The 21283-nt window shown below is 46.7% G+C and overlaps 1 protein-coding gene across 3 annotated transcripts in view; it reads left to right on the forward strand.

Annotated features, from left to right (window-relative positions):
- The window catches only part of HDGFL2 (HDGF like 2), a 742998-nt gene that overhangs the window by 80958 nt on the left and 640757 nt on the right, over positions 1-21283 (forward strand). For all 3 annotated transcript variants that reach the window (XR_005742112.1, XM_040322524.1, XM_040322523.1), the window contains exon 5: positions 3382-3459. Coding sequence is in view for 2 of the 3 variants with exons in the window: in XM_040322524.1 (XP_040178458.1) it covers positions 3382-3459 (78 nt within the window). In the remaining variant the exon portion in view is untranslated. The remainder of the gene's footprint in view (positions 1-3381; positions 3460-21283) is intronic.

The raw sequence follows: 21283 nt of genomic DNA on the forward strand, positions 1-21283 counted from the left end.
TACAAAAAAACAACAAACTGTTGGAGAGAACTGCAGGTCAGGACCTGGGGGTGACCCTGGTACAGGGGACCCGCCCGGTCCGGGCCTGTCATCCCAATTTCCTGAGTACTGCCAGTCCCATTCGCCTCCTATATAATGCAAATCCACCAACACAAACTTGAAATTTTTATCTGAGGTTCCACTTGACCCCAAATTAATAAACAGACTTTGTACGCCCGGCGGGTGGGGGTCTCTCCGTCCCCAACCTTCAGGCGTACTACATGGCCACGAACATTGCTCCATTAAGTTGTCTTCATGACGCATATCAAATGCCGCTATGGCCCGTAATTGACTTGGTTGACTCACACCCTATTCTCATCTCCTCAGTAGCCTGGTTTCCTCCCTCGAAACGCCCTCATGGGTTTGGGCCATGTATGGCTCACACTCTCCGCCTCTCAAATATTTGGCCGGACTATTGTCGTCGTCCCCCACCCCCCCCCTCCTTCTACTGCGCCTTACTTATTGCCCATTATTTCACCCTATCTGTGGGAACCCTAAACAATTCTCGTGGTGCACGGAGAGTGGATTTACTGATGTCCATTTTCTGTTCACCCCCATGAGAATAATCGCATTTGAAATGCTTAGGTCTTCCCATGATATACCCCTTCAGGAACATTATAGCTACCTCCAACTTAAACATTGCCTTTGACAGCTCATTAGGGCCTGACCTACCCCATACACCTTGACCCCCTTTGAAAAGATCTGTAGGGCTATACCTCGCTCCCCGGGAGTAATATCCTTACTTTACTCATCAATCATTTCCATTAGGAAACCCCCAGTGAGATCTTATCATCTCCAATGGGGAAAAAGACCTGGGTAAACAGTTGGATTCGGAGGACTGGCAGACCATAACCCTTACAAAGGGCTCTAGGAATGTTCTTACTCTAGAGAATGCGTACAATGTGTTCTATAGATGGTACTGCACGCCTAGAGCTGCACGATTCTGGCCAAAATGAGAATCACAATTTTTTTGCTTAGAATGAAGATCACAATTCTCTCACGATTTTCACGGCGTAAAATCTTTTACATTTATACAAAAAAAACATATGATGGGCTGACTGCGCTCCTGGTGGCACGGTGCGGCACAAGTCGCGGCCCCCTGAGTAGACTCCGTCTGCAGAGAAGGTGAGAGAAAAGGAGGATAGGAAAGAAAGGAAAGGATGGGAAGGAATAAGTGAAACATTAGCATCAGAAATCACATTCGCAAAATGAACAATTACAAAAAACCAACAAACTGTTGGAGAGAACTGCAGGTCAGGATCTGGGGGTGACCCTGGTACAGGGGACCCGCCCGGTCCGGGCCTGTCATCCCAATTGGGACCAATACCCGTATGTGGGCGGCCTACATGGGGGTCGTGGGTCAGCATGGAGGTGGGTACAAGGGGAGGGAGATCTGCTCCACCTCCACCTATTGGAAGTTATCCTGAGACACCGGGTGTCTGGGTACACGTGCCGAGGGGAGATGGGGTGGGGGGGGGGTAGATGCCACCCGCGGCATCCAGGTTGGAGAGAATAGGGCCCTAGGGACGGGGTCGTTGGCCTGGTCAGAGTGTCTACAGAGCGGGCTCATGGCAGTCCCTCAGGGCCAACACAGTTCCTGACCCATTACAAGTTCCTCTTTGGGGGCTCCGAACCAGAGATCCGTTGCTAATTTACAGGGGAAGTGGGTGACAGGGGTGGAGGTAATCCATAGTGGTCAGTCGCAGTTGAGATCTCGCAACGGGCCATCAGTCTCATAGGGCCGAGAATCCGGATCCCGGGGATGGCGGCTGCGTCTCCTACTGCGTCTTTGCGGCATCTGCAACCAGAGCTGGGGAAGGCTAAAGTCTGGGAAGCCCGCTACTTCCGTGTCTCCCCGCCAATCGGGGAAGTCCACCGGGCTCAGACCTAGTGTCGAAAGGAAGTGAGGGAGATCATCTTTGGTGCGTAAAGTCACTGAGCGGCCATCTTTGGTCGCCTGCAGGTAGAATGGGAAGCCCCAGCGGTAAGGTATGCCTGCATCTTGCAGGGAAGCCAGTACTGGTTTAAGGGCCATTCGTTGCATTAGAGTTCTCCTGGATATGTCCTGGTAAAAAAACAGGTGAGCGCCATCGAAGTCAAAAAAGGGTTTATTGCGCATTTTTTGCATGATACGCTCTTTAAGGGTATATTTGTGCAATTTGCAGATAATGTCTCTGGGATTGTCTGCGTCCTGAGAGGGGGGCCTCAGAGCTCGATGAGCACAATCGATTTCCACTGGCACAGTGTCAGGGAGTTCCAGGATTTCCCTGAATATCCCAACTAGAGAGGGGATTGTATCCCTGGGGGCAGTAGCTTCAGGCATGCCATGAATGCGGATGTTTGCACGTCTGCTGCGATTCTCAAAATCGTCTAAGTGCGACAAAATTGATTCCATCTTGCGATCCTGTGCTGCACACCGCATTTGCAGGTCTGATATGGAGGGAAGGGTGTCATCTAGCCTTTGTTCTAAAGTTTCTACCCTGTTTCCCAATTGTGTGGTGTCCTCTTTAAGCTGGTCAATATCTTCTTTAAAAGCCTTTTCTATTCTGGATGTGAACCTCTCCAAATCCTCTCTTGTGGGAAGTGACCAGATATGTCTCTTTATGTCCCCATCCTCTATGAAATCTGCAATGTCAGAACCCCTTGCTCTGGAGACACTGGATCCCGGGGCTGCTGGGGATGCAGAATCACTCACCACTCCTGGGAATGCCGGGGCTGCAGAAGCACTCACCACTCCCGGGGATGGCAGAGGGGATGCTGGCTGCAGCGAGGCTGTTTGTTTTGCAGGCTGTGTCTTCTGGGTTGTCTGTGCCTTGGAGGTCTTCCCGGTCGGCGCCATCTTGGATTTTTCGGGCGCCTTACTGCGGGTCCCGGGAAAGTAGCTATCTAGCTGCACCTGCCGGGATTTATCAGCCCCCAGATCCTGGTTCGTGTTCCGCCGACGCTGGGACATATCCTGAGCCGTGTTCGGGCTCAGGATCACCGGTATGTTGCTGTATAAGCTGCGGTGGATGTGGAGCAGAGAACACACGTCCTCACAGCTCCATGTCCAGGACACGCCCTGAGTTGGCCCTTTTGAATTGTGTTCTTGTACTCCCCTTGTGCTTCCCTTTGCTATGATTTATGTAGCAGTATTGGCATTATCTTCAGGAGAATTGGCAGTAGTTTTATGAGAATTTACATTTAATGATCGAACTTTGTGTGTGTGTTTGTTTTTTTTTGTTTTTTTGTTCCTTTATTACAGTTTTTTATATTTTTATAGTTTGTGTATTTTTCAAGTTAATTTATTTCAAATAGATTGTTTTGGCAAACCTTTTACCTCTTTTGTGTACTTTCTAACAGCTTCCCAAACCTACATCCAGTGATATAGAGGCAGAAAGTGCCTCTTCAGCTGAGGAGGAAAAATCTGACAGCGATAAGGTAACAGTGTTTTAAGAGTGTTTTGTGTGTGTGATGATTTAAAGTGATATTAAATGTAACAAAAAAGTTAACAAACATGTTATACTTGTCTGCTTTGACAATGGCTTTGCACAGAGCAGCTTCTCTTGTGCACTTTGCTAGATTGTGATCAGCCTTAAGTAAATGTTGGGGGGGGGGGGTGAAGTGCATTTTGAAGGTTTTTCACCTAAATGTGTGCTCGTAAGAAAGCTCCAGCCGTTAGAAGCGCTTTAACAAAGTAAACTGTTCAGTTCTATATGTTGAATAACTCTGTGAGTGGATCTTTTAGGAATAACATGTACTGTGACCTAAATGTCTGAAGTTTCTCATGTATCTACACCATGGTATAGCTAGTAGTAGTTTAGTAAAATTCATTTGGCTTTGTTATGAAATATTTAAGGTGTTGTAGCTTAATCAAGCCACTTAAGTTCAAATGAGTGTCAGGCGCTGATCCCAGCATTTATATTGGCACAGACCCCTTAATACAGTCACTGTGGAATGTGTCAGGGCAGATGCTTATTGTCCAAGAAGAGGAAAAAGTGTGTAACCACCTTATTTTAAATAAATAATCCTATCCTTGGTCTCTTGAAGTCTGCTTAAATTTTAAAACTTGCATTTACTTACTCCTAATTATGATGGGTTATACCAGGCTAATTTTCTTCCTCTTTTTAAGAAGCTTGTGGGCATACTATCCTCCTGGTCCCACTTCCCACTATCCTGGTTTGGCAGGATTTCTGTGGTCCGTATGACCTACCTTTTCAAAATTGTATTTTTTTTTCCTGAGTACTGCCAGTCCCAATCGCCTCCTATATAATGCAAATCCACCAACACAAACTTTTGAAATTTTTATCTGAGGTTCCACTTGACCCCAAATTAATAAACAGACTTTGTACGCCCGGCGGGGTGGGGGTCTCTCGGCCCCCAACCTTCAGGCGTACTACATGGCCACGAACATTGCTCCATTAAGTTGTCTTCATGACGCATATCAAATGCCACTATGGCCCATAATTGACTTGGTTGACTCACACCCTATTCTCCTCTCCTCAGTAGCCTGGTTTCCTCCCTCGAAACGCCCTCATGGGTTTGGGCCATGTATGGCTCACACTCTCCGCCTCTCAAATATTTGGCCGGACTATTGTCCCCCCCCCCCCCCCCCCCCTCCCTCTACTGCGCCTTACTTATTGCCTATTATTTCACCCTAGCTGTGGGAACCCTAAACAATTCTCGTGGTGCACGGAGAGTGGATTTTCTGATGTCCATTTTCTGTTCACCCCCATGAGAATAATCATATTTGAAATGCTTAGGTCTTCCCATGATATACCCCTTCAGGAACATTATAGCTACCTCCAACTTAAACATTGCCTTTGACAGCTCATTAGGGCCTGACCTACCCCATACACCTTGACCCCCTTTGAAAAGATCTGTAGGGCTATACCTCGCTCCCCGGGAGTAATATCCTTACTTTACTCATCAATCATTTCCATTAGGAAACCCCCAGTGAGATACTATCATCTCCAATGGGGAAAAAGACCTGGGTAAACAGTTGGATTCGGAGGACTGGCAGACCATAACCCTTACAAAGAGCTCTAGGAATGTTCTTACTCTAGAGAATGCGTACAACGTGTTCTATAGATGGTACTGCACGCCTAGAGCTGCACAATTCTGGCCAAAATGAGAATCACAATTTTTTTACTTAGAATGAAGATCACGATTCTCTCACGATTTTCATGGCGTAAAATCTTTTACATTTATACAAAAAAAAATGGGCTAACTTTACTGGCTATTTATTTTTTTAATAAAAAAAATGCATTTAAAAAGACTGCTGCGCAAATACAGTGCAACATAAAATATTGCAACAACCGCCAATTTATTCTCTAGGGTCTCTACTAAAAAAATATATAATGTTTGGGGGTTCTAGGTAATTTTCTAGCAAAAAAAAAAAAATGATTTTAACTAAAAGAGCTATCAGAAAAGTTTGGCGTTTAAGTGGTTAAACGTTCCCTAATTTACATACAGAAGTTTATTCCTTTTTGAAGTGATACAATTTTTAGACATAACTTTCCACTGATAAAGAATATTTTTAAAACTTGGCAGGCTGCCCAGACTTGGCAGATTGCCCAGACTGACTTTTGGCTGAGAGCAGACAGGAAATTCTTTGCATACCAAAGTGCAGAGAGAAAATTCTTCATGTCAAAGATAGTGAAGCCCTGTTTTAAGAATTGCAACGGAAAAAGATTGTGATAACAATTCTTGGCGCTTAATTGTGCAGCTCTATGCACGCCTGCTAGGCTAGCTCATTTTATTCCCTCATACTCTCCTCATTCTTTCCGGGGCTGTTCACCGGAAGGTACAATGGCCCACATTTGGTGGACATGTCCAAAGGCATGTAGATTGTGGGTCAGGATCTACACCCTTTTGCTCAATATGCTCCATTCCAACCTTATGAAGCCCTTCCATGTAAACCTGTCCTTGAACTCCTCCGCCCGGAACGCCAATTGGCTCAACACCTTTTCAATGCAACCAAGCTGACCATTGAGAGGGCTTGAAAAACCCCTGTACTTGGCTTTAATGCAGTGAAAAACCAAATGAACAATATGATTAATGAGAAACTGACGTCCCTTGCTTCTGACACGCACAATACATTTTGCAACCATGGATATCCTACGATCACCCCCCCCCCCCCCCCCCTCGTGTACTCTTCCCTTTCTTTCCCCTCCTCTTTTTCTCTTATGCTCCCCCCTTCTCTCTGCAATTTACTAATTTTCTTCTGAGTGTCCTCTGTGACTCCTGATAGCGTGGAGTCAGTCTAATGACAATGGTTGCAGTGATACGGAACAGACCAAATACAAATTCTGAACTATGGGGAAAAACAAAATCATTACAAAGAAGAACTTTACATTATTTTATTGTTTTCCTCTTTGTTCCCTACTCAATATACAGTTGATACAAGAATGTATGCACCCCTTTATGTTGCTTTTTCTCTTTTTATTTTCTTTTGAATTTGTGCCTACCGATCAACATATTCTGGGACGTTGACTGTCTTACTGTGGCGTATCGCTACTGTTTTTTTTTCCCCCTCTTATTTTCTTATTATACTAACAAATGTACTGTGTATACAGCATCCCTTTGTTGGGAACTTTTTCTCCATCTTATGTCTGATGCAACAATCATATTGTTGCACTTATTTGTTGTTCGTACTTTTCTCTCAAACTTACAAGGCTGTAAGAATGTGAATTGCTGTTGTTGTATCTCTGAAGTAGATGCTAACACATGTGGAAGGCAGGTGGCATCCCCACACTGGTTTTTAGGGATGGTTGTGTAAGAAAATGGGAGGTGATTACACAAATATCAAAATTATTTTATTTTTGTATTCATATTTTAGGTTCTAGGGGGCTAATCTTGGCCTATTCTACCACCTCCTCTCTGTATCTTTATTCATCACATGAATCGCGTCCCAACATTTGACAAATCAAGATGCTGGATCATTTCATCCGTCTTTTTATCCAAACCTTTCACACTAATTATACTGACTCCCTCACCCCATTATCTCTATTCTCATTCAAACCCATCCAGGCCTATCCATATCGCATCCATGCATGGGGGGGACACGGGTCCCAAAATTGTCGCCAGGATTCATTCAAACACAACCTTACCAATATCAAACAATACCCAATTCGGATATTGCCTCCTATTCCACACGCTAGGCCCCCACAGAGGCCAAATCCTAGGAGAATGACCTGTTTACCAAGCTGCCAGTTCAACTTGCCACTGCATTTAGCACCTCCACATGGCATACACCTCTCAAGATTGGACCGGTCACCGGAGTATAGGGCATACCCTTATCATTCCTGTTGTAATATTAAGATACCCCAAGTTGATTCCCCATGTGACAATCGGGTCTTGCCATTCATCTTGCACAATTCACTAATCTAGATTTGCGCCTTCCCTTTGGATTTTTATCCCATTGGGTCAGAGTATATTATGCTAGAAAATCAGACATTCTCTGGCATTACCTATGGGTAATTTATAGTGCTGCTGAGGTGTCTCATAAAGCCAACGCCAATCGATGATGGCTTCTGGAGTTTCCCCAATTCTCCCTTGATAAGGATTACTGTTTTCCCGAATATAAGCCTGGGTCTTAATTTTGGCAACAACAAACACAGTAGGGCTTATTTCTCTTTCGTTCATAGACGGACACAGCCTTCATTGACCTTAGGGTTATGCTTCTTCCTACCAGGAGATTTAGGCAGAATTCTACAGCACTTAAGGTGTTAAAAACTTTCCTTCATGCCGCTCCTCCCAGGGGGCGTGGCTCCCCCAGGCATAACCCCCACTCTGCTCTAGCAGCTTCAGTTTGTTTCTGCCTAACCGTCAGGAGAGTCAGGCTCTCTCTGGAGTCCTGGACTCTGGAGTTTTTTCTTGCAAATTTTTTTGCATTTTGCAAGTTTTTTCCTCGCTTTTTTATTTTATTTTTATTTTTGAATCCTGCGATTCTTCTATCAACAGCCGACTGGGTGACAGGCTGGGTCCTCGACCCTTGTAGTCCCCCTAGGTTCGGCCTTCGAGCGTGTGCCGGCCCTCAGCTCCGCTTTGGGACGTCCACCACAGGCCCCATTGCTCCAGGGGCGGCCAGGGAACTTCGGTTCTAGGGCACACATATGACCGGTCTCTATGGCCTTGTCAGTGTGTCTGGCTGACAACCATGCCGTTCGCGGACGTTGGTTCTGTCTGGGATACCTCCAGCCGGGTAGTCGCAGGACAGGTAAGTAGTGGCCCCTTACTCAGGTAAGTGGTCTGGCTGGAATGTTTTCCCTTGGGAGTTCGACTGAGGGTTTTCCCCTGCTTTCCTCTCTCCCTTATTCCTCTCCCTCCTTCCCCCTTTGGGTGACGGCTGTGCAGGGTTTTTTTTTTTTTTCTCTGGGGCTCATTTTTTTCACTCGTGGTATGGCTGGGGCTGTTCTGTGTCACTGCAGGGGACTGTGGTGGACATTCTGGGCATTTTTGTGTGTGCTGTGTGCTGTTTTGGTGTACTGTCATTTTTGGGTACACTGTCTTTTTTAAAACTGCGCAACGGCGGCCATTTTGCCGGAGCCGCGCTTGTATTATTTGGCGGCCATTTTCTTGTGGCCGGCGCCGTTTTCAGCACTAGTTCGGCCTCTAGTGGCCGTTTCGGCGGGGAAAAAAGACCGCGAATCATCTGAGGGGACAGACGCAGCGCTGCAGCTTCTCCTCAGCACACACTTGCCTTCACAGACCGCGCTGTACCAGAGGGTGGTGAGTCTCAGGGGGCCCCATACTGTGCTCTAGCGGCCGGGAGGTGACCTGTGGGGGACTTTTTTCCTGCCCTTGGCAGTAGGGGTGAAATGGCAATGGCAACGGCAATATGGAGCCTGAATCAGGCCCCTCATTCCTTACAATGCCGGAATTAACCCTTAGCGCCCCTTCCCCTGCCACATCTGTTGAGTCTGTGTCGGCTGTCCTGGAGTCTTTTTCTCACCAGGTTTGAAGCAGCCAGTGCTCGGTTGGGGGGTAAAAAAGCGCCCCCCCCCCGGAGGCTGTTTCTGGGGATATCTCTGACGCAGAATCTGACAACGCTATTGCTGCTTCTGGTTCTGTCGTGTCAGAGGATGCAGGCTTAACCCACATGGACAGCAAGGATGACTCTGCTGCGGAGTCTGCTGATAAGGAATTTGTTGGAGCTCTTATTACTGCGGTGCGTGAGACTCTTCATTTAGAGGATGTGGCGGAGACACCAGCGGTTTGTCAGTCCCTTTTGGATTCCGCAAACCACCGCGTACCGCCTAAGGTATTCCCCTGTGTTCCTTATTTAGACAATATGTTGTATAAGGAATGGGATACACCGCAAAGGTTTTTACGGTTCCTAAAAGCTTTGCTACCCGTTACCCCCTGGAGGAGGACTTTTTAAAAAAGTGGGTCACTCCTCCGTCGGTGGGACCCTCCTGTGTCCAGGAACTGAGTAAGGCTACTACGTTGCCTGTGGAGGGGGCTCCTGCTTTCAAGGACCCCGCTGATAGGAGAGTGGAGGCCGTGGCCCGCTCCCTGTTCTCGGTGGTGGGTTCGGTGGTAAGGCCGGCTCTGGCCGGAGCCCTGGTAGCTCAGACGCTGACTGAAAGGGCGAAGCTCCTGCTGCAGGACCTGGAGGTCCAGGGGGCTTCCGAGTCCTCTAGGGACCTGGCTGAACAGTTGATTCAGGGTCAGAAGTTTCTCTGCGAGGCGGATATGGATTAGATTCCTTTGCTTTCCAGGGCTTCTGTCTACGCAGTGGTTCTGCGCCGCCTTATATGGCTGAAGTGCTGGTCGGCCTGACCAGTCCTCAAAAAAGGCCTTGGTAGATTTGCCCCTTTAAGGGCGGACGGCTTTTGGGGGCATCCCTGGATGACATCATTAAGGATGCCACTGGAGGTAAGAGCACCTTGCTCCCTCAGTCGGGGAAGGGTAGGGAACCTCGCCGCAAGCAAGGTCCTACTTTTACTACCCCTAAGCGTTTTTTTCGTGCGCCAGCGCGGCTGGAAAAGGTCCGCAAGGTGCAAAAGCCCTTGCTGCCGGGCGTAAGCGCCCCTGGTTCAAAAAAAACGAACAAGCCTGCGGACAAGCCTGCTTCTGCATGAAGGTCTGCCCCCCGCCCGGGTCTCGGTGGGGGGACGGCTTCACGACTTCGTGATCGGTGGAATTCTCTTCTATCCGACCGTTGGGTTTGCGAGGTGGTCGCCTCGGGGTACAAGATAGAGTTCCTTTCTTGTCCCCCAAACAGATTTTTTCCATCCAACCTCCAGATCTTCTGGACAGGGGGGTGGTTGTGCCGGTCCCCTCGCTGGAACGGTTTCGGGGGTTCTACTCCAATCTGTTCGTGGTCCCCAAGAAGGGAAGGGTTCGCCCTATCCTGGACCTAAAGGCCCTCAACTCCTTTGTCAAGGTGCAGCGATTCAGGATGGAGTCGGTCCGTTCTATCATAGCGTCCCTCCACCAGGGGGACTTCTTGGCATCCTTAGACATCATGGACGCATACCTGCATGTTCCCGTTTGCACAAGCCACCAAAGGTATCTGCGCTTTGCGATCGGGGAGGACCACTATCAATTCGTGGCCCTCCCGTTCGGGCTGGCGTCGGCACCACGGGTGTTCACCAAGGTGCTCGCCCCGATCCTGGCCTTGCTACGGCAGCGAGGGATCGCTATCGTGGGATACCTGGACGACCTTCTCCTGAGAGCTTCTTCAGGCTCAGAGTTAGAGGACATGTCCATCACGTGTCGGACTCTGCAGGAGTTCGGCTGGTTTCTGAATCTCAGAAAATCAGTGTTGGTTCCGTCCCAGAGGCTGGAACACCTGGGGCTGGTTTTGGATTCGGGGGAGGCAAAAGTGTTCCTCCCATCGAAAAAACTGCTGACCCTGCAATCTGCAGTGAGACAGTTGTTGACCCAGAAGTGGTCATCTCTTCGCTTCTGCATGCGGGTTCTGGGTCTGATGGTGGCCTCCTTCGAGGCGGTTCCGTATGCCCAATTCCACACCAGGGTACTACAGAAGGAGATTCTGTCATGATGGGACAGGGTCCCATCTTCTCTGGATCGCCAGATTCGGTTGAGCCATCTGGCCAAGTCTTCCCTGGCATGGTGGCTGACGTCTCCGGTGCTTCGGTCCGGGAAGTCTTTTCTTCCGTGCCGCTGGACAGTGGTCACGACGGATGTCAGCCTCTTCGGCTGGGGGGGGCGTCTGGGGCACCCAGTCAGCCCAGGGGCGCTGGACTCGGGAGGAGTCCCGCCTGCCGATCAATATCCTGGAGCTCCGAGCAATCAAGCTGTGCCTTGTCAGGTGGTCCCTGGAGCTACAGTGTCGTCCTGTCAGGATCCAGTCCGACAACGCCACGGCCGCGGCGTACTTCAATCATCAGGGCGGCACAAGGAGCTCGGCCGCGGCGATGGAGGTCGCTCACATACTTCGGTGGGCCGAAAGGTCCGTTCCGGCCCTGTCGGCGGTATACATTCCGGGAGTTCTGAATTGGCAAGCCGACTTCCTAAGTCGCATGACTCTGGATCAAGGGGAGTGGTCTCTCCACCCGGAGGTGTTTCAGGTCCTGTGCCAAAAATGGGGCACTCCAGACGTGGACCTTCTGGCGTCCCGTCTCAATCGGAAGGTACCACGGTTTGTGGCCAGGTCAAAGGACCCGTGGGCAGACGCGTCAGACACGTTAGTGGCTCCCTGGGGTCAATATCACCTGATTTACGCCTTCCCTCCTCTAAGGCTCCTACCCCGCCTGCTGCGCAGGGTGGAAGCCGAAGGTATTCCAACAATCCTGATCGCCCCAGATTGGCCGCGTCGCTCTTGGTACGCGGACCTGGTACGTCTGGTGGCAGACGCCCCCTGGCATCTGCCTCTGAGGGAAGATCTCCTGTCTCAGGGCCCGATCTTCCATCCTGCTTTACGGTCACTGGCTTTAACGGCGTGGCTGTTGAGAACCAGGTACTGAAGGACCGGGGCCTGTCGGGCCCGGTAATCTCTACCATGCTGCGTGCACGGAAGTCCACTTCTCGAAAAATTTACCATCGTACATGGAAAGCATACGTCTCTAGGTGTGAGTAGATGAAGTGGCACCCCAGTACTTACGTGGTGTCCCGGATCCTGCTGTTCCTACAGCGGGGAGTGGACCAGGCTCTTGCCTTGAGCACGATCAAGAGTCAGATTTCTGCTCTGGCTGTTTATTTTCAGCGTCCCTTGGCAGCGAATTCTTTGGTTCGCACGTTTGTGCAGGGGGTCCGGCATGTGGCCCCCCCGGTGCGCCCTCCGCTACCTTCTTGGGACTTGAATTTGGTCCTCTCGGCGCTTCAGCGTGCCCCCTTTGAGGACATTCGGGAGATCCCTTTGCTGACCTTGTCGCAGAAGGTGGTCTTTCTGGTAGCTATTACCTCTATCAGACGAGTGTCTGAACTGGCGGCCTTGTCTTGCAAGGCCCCCTACTTGGTCATCCATCAGGATAAGGCGGTGCTGCGCCCGCAGCCCTCTTTTCTTCGAAGGTCGTTTCGGCCTTTCACATTACGAGGACATTGTTGTTCCATCATTATGTCCTCAGCCGAAGAACACAAAGGAAGCCATTTTACATTCTCTGGATGTGGTTCGGGCCCTTCGAGTTTACTTGTCGGCGACAGCTCAGTTCCGGAAGTCGGACTCGCTGTTTGTGTCTGTGTCCGGTCCCAGTAAGGGCCTGGCAGTCTCGTAGGCCACCATTTCCAGGTGGATCCGACAGGATGTGCTTCAGGCCTACGCCCTGAAGGGGCGGGCGCCTCCCTTTCGGGTCACGGCGCATTCGACCAGGACGATGGGGGCCTCCTGGGCTTTCCGACACCAAGCCTCTGTGTTACAGGTGTGTAAGGCTGCGACCTGGTCGTCGGTCCACACTTTTTCAAAGTTTTATAAGGTGGATGTGAGTGCATCTTCTGATGCCTCCTTCGGCCGCAGGGTGTTACAGGTGGCAGTTTAAGGTTGGAGTTCCTCCGTTGAGTAACTCCGGTTTTGTTTGGGGTGTAACCTGTTTTTGCTGTGTTATTTTCCCACCCCTCGAATTTTTTTGACACTGCTTGGGGACGTCCCTAAGGTCAATGAAGGCTGTGTCCGTCTATGAACGAAAGAGAAAAAAGGATTTTTGTACTCACCGTAAAATCCATTTCTCTGAGTTCATAGACGGACACAGCACCCACCCCTCCTTGGTTTGTACTGCTTGTTACGAACTGAAGCTGCTAGAGCAGAGTGGGGGTTATGCCTGGGGGAGCCACGCCCCCTGGGAGGAGCGGCATGAAGGAAAGTTTTTAACACCTTAAGTGCTGTAGAATTCTGCCTAAATCTCCTGGTAGGAAGAAGCATAACCCTAAGGTCAATGAAGGCTGTGTCCGTCTATGAACTCAGAGAAATGGATTTTACGGTGAGTACAAAAATCCTTTTTTTCAGGGTAGGTCTTGACACGTAATGTGCAGTCTTCTCTCCCCCTCTATCCCAGCCTAACAGGAATCCCCAGTGTGAGTTAAAATGCTTGTAAAATCATTTAATCCACTCTAATACAGTAGTATATAATGTACAATGTATGTGTTGCTGTATTATAATTGGGCCAAATAACTTCTTATAGTGCTGCTCTGTGCTTTTGTGACCCGCCAGCGCTCTCTTCCCTTCAATTTTATTACAGAAACACACCCATTGTACATTACATGCTACTGTAATAGAGTGGATTATTGCATTTTAAACTAGGGCTTATTTTTGGGGAAACACAGTAGTTCAATTCCACCTACATTAAAGTTCTTCCAGGGGTGGAGCTAGCGGCCGACATGTAAGGAAGTGCTGTGAAGGAGCTCCTGCTGGGACGACTTATCCTGCTGATATCCTGAGTGTCAGACAGATGCTGCACAGCACCGACACCCTTGCACTGCCTGGACTTGGCAGATCATCTTGATATGGTGAAATACGTGCCAGCACCCATGGAATCTGCCACGGAACACCTGTCCCGCTATGCATAGGGATCCCAAGATGGTGGCGGCCACGAGGCAGTGGAGCAGGGCCCTAGCAATACACAGCAAACTGGAGCTGATCACTCGCCCACCCATCATGGCAAGGTAAGCCCCTTACCCCCCAAAACTAAGGGGATGAGATGGGGCTTCTCCCTGGACAGACTGTCCCACAAAGATCCAGGTTAAATGGTGCCAGCAGAGGGGGGAAGGGGAGCCATCACTGAAGCAAATTTATGGAGGCCATATACACTTGCCAAACCACATTGAGCATATTGATGGGATGAGGGCATAAATGTCATTCCTAAAGCAAGATGTACAGACCATTAGAGAATGGTGCTCAGAAGCTGAGCAATGGATAAGTGATTTGGAGGATGTGGTCCGCCCATTAGAAAGTAAGGCACAAACTATGCACAGAGAAGTGAATGCTCACACTGACAAGTTGGGAGACATGGAAGACAGACAAAGGAGGAACAATGTTCACTTTGTAGATTTCCCTGAAAAAGCAGAGGGTAAACAGCCTGAAGATTTCCTGGAACTGTGGCTTAAGAATAACATGACGGATACAATGTTTTTTCACGTTTGTAAGCCATCAAAAAGGGCCCATAGGATCCCATCTAAACCTCCTTCTGGCTCACACCCTTCCCAGATTTATAGCCCGTATCCTACACTTCGGGGATCAAGAAAACCTCTTCCGAGCAGCCCGTACCATGGGCGACCTACAATATAATGGAAACCACATTTTCTATATATCCTGATTTCTCTGCAGCCACACAGACGCAAATGGCCAGTTATCTTCATGTGAAAAAGACTGACTTACAATTGGCATACAGTATGTTGTACCCGGCAAAATGGAGTCATAGACAGAGGCAAATTTTTCTTCTTTAACACCCCTCTTGAGGCTCCATGCTGGCTGGATACTAGGGGGTGCTCTAGCCCTTCGGCTCATCGCTGAGTATGTGGTGCATTGTTTGCTGTACACATGTGAAGTAAGCCCTGCATGCACTTTTCTGTTCTTTAGTGCTGGGACTACATGTGTTATCTGACACACTATTTCTACTGTGAGATGCCCTTGATTTCGGTGACCCCTGGCAAGTGGTCATTGGACCCCCAAGTTGAGAACCACTGCTTTAGACCAATTTCCCTACTTTGCTTGGATGCCAAAATATTGGCTTAAATAGCAGCTAGGCTGAACAAAAATTTTAAACTCGTACATCTAGATAAAACAGGGTTTATTCCCAGCAGATCAACCAGCATGAATATAAGGAGGGTATTTCTTCATCTGCAGACACCAACTGAGAATATGGGTACAAGAGCGCTTATTTCCTTAGATGTGGTTAAGGCCTTTGATAGCCTAGAGTGGGGGTATATCTGGCGAGAACTGGGGGAATTTGGCTTTGGGCCTTCTTTCATCAGATGGCTATAAATATTGTATAACGGACCAAACACTAAAATCAGTTAACAGCGATTTAACTTGGGTAAGATTCATTTGAAAAGGGGGATAAGACAGGTGTGTCCATTGTCACCCCTACTCTTTGCACTTGCAATGGAGCCACTGGCTATAGCAATAAGATCACATAAAAATATGGAAAGGTTCTTGAGCAACAGGTGAGGAGAGAATTGCATTTTATATGCAGATGATTTTCTCCTCTTCCTGGGGGATACAGAGCAATCCCTCAGGCAGGTAATGAACATCTTCAGAGTTTGCATAACTCTCATAAATCATAAACTGGGAGAAATTGGCACTTATGCCGGTAGATCCCATTGGGAATCAAATATTGTTAGAGATGCACCAACTGGAAGTAGTTGAGACAATGAAATACATAGGTATACACTTGGGAAGAGATCCTAATAAGTATATAAATAATATAACCCCCCTTCTGGCCAAATTCAAAAGGTAAAATCAAAATTTGACGGCAGCTCCCCCTATAGGTAGCAGGGAGATACAATCTGATCACAATAATTGTGGCATCCACAACATTTTATCTACTGCATAACTCCCTGGTTTGGATACAATAAACAACGTATAAATTTATTTTAAACCATTTTTTTTAGAACTAATATGGAAAGGAGGTCAGCCCAGGATAAGTTTACAAACTTTACAGCTACCAACAAGCGAGGGGGGGGCATGGCGGTGCCACACCCCCGGAGTTGCTTTTTGGCAGCACAACTGCAACCCTAGGGGTCAGTAAAGATCCAGGGGGCATGAACTGGGGCATTAATGACACTAGGGGCACCCCATAAGACAGTGGAGGTATTAGAGGCAAACTGTTTTGTTAATAGAATCTCCACAGTAAAGCTGGCTATAAAGGTATGGAAAGCAGTAAAGTCACTAAGAGGCCATGGTGATGTGACAAAATATACTCCCCTCTGGAATAATAGGAACCTTTGGGAGTTGGCAATGATGGGAAAGATCAAATAATGGGAAATACAGGGGATCAATAGATTGGCCCAGTTTATGAGGGAAGCACTTTAAAAACATTCACAGCCCTGAGACAACTCGGGCTGCTTTAATGACACACTTACATTATTGAAGCAAGAACACAGAAGAGCTGAAGGAGCCTGGAGAAGAAATCCATCAAAGGAAAACCACACAAACTACAAAGCACTCACTAAGAAATGCCACTAAGCAATCTTCAAAGCAAAAAAAAAAACACTTCTCAAACACCATCTCAAAGGCCCTAAAGCGTCCACATGAACTTTTCAAACTAGTCGCTCAGACTATGAACCCTACCTGCCTAGAGCCGCCAGCAAATAACACTCAAGAATTCTGCAATGAACTATCAAAATTTTTTATCGACAAAATCGAAAACATTTGTGAAATAATTAAACCGAAAAAAAACAGACAACCTCACTCAGCCAAAGCAAGAAAAGGACTGCAATACCCATATTCTACAATCGACACCATTTTCGCTGGTCTAAAGCACTATCGACTCCGCCAAAAACATAATCAAAAGCCTCCGGCACATCACCAGATGACATTTCTATGTTCCGTTCCGAAGTTCAGGCTCACTGTTTGTTTCGGTGGCTGGTCCCAAGAAGGGCTCGGCGGTCTCATCGGCCACCATTTTGAGGTGGACCCAACAGATCCTGATCAGGCTTCTGCCATAAAGGGTCGGGCGCCTCCCTATCACGATGCATTCGACCAGGGCAATGGTGCCTCTTGGGCTTTCTGACATCAAGTGTCTGTTTCCCAGGTGTGTAAGGCGGTGACCTGGTCACCCAGTCACACTTTTACAAGTTGAGGTGAGTGCATCTTCGGATGCTTCTTCGGCCGCAAAGTTTTGCAGGCGGCTGTTTAGAGTTACAACTCCTCAGTTGAGGAGCTCTCTTTTGTTTTGGGGTGAAGTTTTAATTTTATGCTTCCCACCCCTCATTTTGACACTGCTTTGGGACGTCCCACTATGTCAAGATTAAGTCCATCCATGAACAAAAGAGAAAATAGGATTTTATGCTCACCGTAAAATCTTTCTGAGTTCATGGATGGACACAGCACCCACCCCTCTTTGTCTTTAAAGTTTGTACTGCTTGCTACAAACTGAATTGCTTGGTGCAAGCTGAGAGGATATAGTCAGTGGGACCGCACCCTGGGTGGGGCGGTTCAGCTTTGAAGTTAACACTTTCTGCCTAGTCACTCCTAAATATAGGCTATTCCCACTATGTCAAGATTAAGGCCCTAAAGCGTCCACATGAACTCGGAGAAAGATTTTACGGTGAGCATAAAATCCTATTTTTCAGTCAGCGGTCGGCTTTCATGTAAAAGCAATCCTAGTGGCCAATTAACTCCCACTGCTTGTAAAAGCAGTTTAGAGGCCAACGCCCCCCCCCCTTTCCACCATCTTTCATGGTTTTCTTGTGCTCTCCTGTCCCAACAGGCAACCCATGAATGCAGGCGATGGTTCAGCCAGCTGACCATAGAGCTGATCGGAGACCAGAACGGCTCCAATCCTCTCTATGGCCTAAGAACCCAGAAGCTACGTGTATTTCATGACTTCGATTTTGCTGGATATAAACAGCGCCATTCGGAAAGCATTTTATCACATCAATCTTGTTGTGGTCCGATGCTTTGAGAGCGGAGGAGAGATGCAATAGACCCAGTTTAAAAAAAAAAAAAAAGAGTACCAGTCACTTCATATTGCTATCATAGGGGACATTTGCATTCCCTGAGAACAATAAAAATGCCAATTTTTTTTATAAAACAGTTTAACAATGAAGCAAAAAAACACCCCTGTGCTCAGCGTCGGTCTTGTGTCATTTTTAAACAGCAATTGCACCATGCGAAGGTCAGATCGAGGGCAGTCAATTTAGCAGTAGACCTATCTAAAGTGGTAACCTGTAAATTATTTTAAAAGCTTTAAAAAATGTTTTTAGTTTGCCACCGCTGCACGTTTGTGCGCAATTTTAAAGCCTATCGTGTTTGGTTTCAATGTACTCGGCATAAGAGCATCTTTTTATTTCATCAAGCATTTGGGCAATATAGTGTGTTTTAGTGCATTAAAATTATTATTATTTTTTTTTTTCAAAAATGTGTTTGAAAAATTGCTGCGCAAATACTGTGTGAAAAAAGTTGCAACACCCACCATTTTAATCTGCAGGGCATTTGCTTTAAAACAAATATGTTTGGGGTGTTTAAAGTAATTTTCTAGCAAAACAAAAATCGACACAATTTCATGTAAAAGTGTCAGAAAGGGCTTTGTATAGTGGGTGATGTGACATAAGCTTCTAATGTTGTGCATAAAATGCCAGGACCAATAAAAACCCCTCCAAATTACCCCTTTTTGGAAAGTAGACACCCCGAGCTATTTGCCGATAGTCCAGATGAGTCCATGGAATATTTTATATTTTGCCAAAAGTTTCGGGAAAATTGCAAACTTTTTTTTTTTTTTTTTGCACAAAGTTGTCACTAAATGATATTGCTCAATCATGGCATGGTTATATGTCTTCTTACACCTCCAAAATACATTCTGAAGCTTCTGAGTATGGGGATACCACAAGTGGAGACTTTTTGGGAGCCTAGCCGTGTACAGGACCCCCGAAAACCAAGCACCACCTTTAGGCTTTCTAAAGGTGTAATATTGTGATTTTACTACTCACTATCTATCACAGTTACAAAACCCCCCAAGTGACCCCATTTTAGAAAGCAGACATTCCAAGGTATTTGCTAAGGGGTGTGGTGAGTATTTTGCATTCTTCTTTTTCTTTTTTTTTTTTTTTTTTTTTTTTTTTTCAAATATTCAAAACTTTGACAAAGTGAGATCTGGAAAATACGCAACATTCCCCTCAGCAAATAGCTTGTGGTGTTTACCTTCAAAAATGGGGTAACTTGGGGGTGTTTTTGTGCTATCTGGGCAGTTCATAGCTTCCCAAACTGCGATGGGTAGTGGGGAGCGCCTCAAGAAATTAGATAGGCAGTCATAAACTAAAAGCTGTAAATTCCAGAAAATGTACCCTAGTTTGTAGACACTAACTTGTTTGCGCAGAACAATAAATATACGCTTATTGAAATGTATGACTAAAATTGAGTAAATTGCATTTAGTTTTTTTATAACAAAAATTTAAAACTTTTTTTTCAAAATTTTCAGTCTTTTTCCGTTCATATCACAAAAAATAAAAATTGCAGAGGCAATCAAATACCGTCAAAGAGATTTCTATTTGTGGGGAAATAAAGGACACGCATTTTGTTTGGGTACCGTATTGCATGACCGCGCAATTACCAGTTAAAGCGACTGCCAAATTGTAAAAAGTGCTCTGATCAGGAGGGGGGTAAAACCTTCCAGGGCTGAAGTGGTTAAACTGCATACATGCATGAACAGCAAGAATACTTATATGCCTGCATATTTGCATACTTGGATACCTATGGGGTTGTATAGCAACATTGTTTTAGGCCTGCATCCCTGGGGAACTGCATATTCGTTTTTGGCTAATATAAATCGCTACATTATTTACCCGTTAGACCAACTCAATGGCTCCAGAAGGGGGAGGTGACCAGGGGAGACAGGTACACTGCCCTCAGGTCCAGTGATCTGGCAGTGTTCATGTCTCCAGTTGGATCAATGGCATTAGGGGTATCCGAGCCACTGTGGCACATATTTTGGATCAAGCCTGGTTAGTACTTGGATGGGAGACTGCCCAGGAATACCAGGGACTGTAAGCTTTTCCCCTCAGTCTGCTGTGTTTTGAGTATCTCAAACTAGAACATTTTAGGGCAGTCTCTGAGGTGGTTTGCTCCATCTTTAGCCAGCAGAAATCTGGTAGGTTAAAGCAGACATTCAGTCAATATTTTTATTTTGTCTGCTCTTGTTTTTGGATAGTAAAACATTTTTTTTTCTTGCTAGTAGTCTTTTATACAGCCCACTTCCTGTTTCTTGTCTTGTAAAAAGCCTGTTGGGACATAATGCACAGCTCTCAAACTCTTGTGAGTGTTTGCCAGGAAGAGAGGGTGATGAGTTATAGGGGCCAATGAGAGCTGCAGGGCTGGAGGTGTGCCTCTGTGTAAATCTAGGAAGTGAATCTGACCTTCAGTCTTGGGTTACTCCTTGGACACTTCCAGTCCAGCGGGACTTAATGGTCTTGACTGCATCTCCACACTGTTGCTCCCCTGGAAGCCAGCTTCAGAGAACATCAATGAGAAAACTTGGAAATATTTTGTGCCTGGGGTGAAGCCAAGAAGAATTGTGAGTGGGAGATTTTTTTTCTTTCTCCAATTTGTAGAGAAAAGGAGATTTGGCTTTAAAGGATCACTAAAGGAAAAAAATGTTTTTTGCTGAAATGGCTGTTTACAGGCATAATAGTTAACTGATTACTTTTAAAAACAATTAAAAATAGATAAAAATCAATCATATAATGTGCCTCTTAGATGCAAAAACGAAACTGAAAGTTTAGTCTTTGCATGTTATTTTATGCCTCTGTGCTGGACAGTGCCATAGAGAGTCATGGCTAGGAAAACTAAACTAAACTCTCCCATGACATTTTTCATACGGAGCTAGACAACCAGGAAGTGTCCAGAACAGAGCAGTTTTACAGCAACATCGGAGCAAAAACGAGCAATGAGGACATGAAACCAGGACTGCAGTAAGGTAAAGGAAGCTATTTAGCTAAAAAAAAAAAAAAAATCCTTTAGTGACCCTTTAAGTACTGTTAAGGTTAGAGTTTATCCCTATCCATTTTTTTTTCTCTACCATATGTGTGGGAGTATCTTGGCCCATCCATCGTCGGGTGTCAGTGGCCCAAGGGTTCAAGACCACTATTGGTCTTTGGTTCATGCATCTACAGGGTTTTTACCAGGTGGATGCCAAAAACATGGAGG

This window comes from Rana temporaria, chromosome 1, assembly GCF_905171775.1.
Source record: "Rana temporaria chromosome 1, aRanTem1.1, whole genome shotgun sequence".
Taxonomy (NCBI): Eukaryota; Metazoa; Chordata; class Amphibia; order Anura; family Ranidae; genus Rana; species Rana temporaria.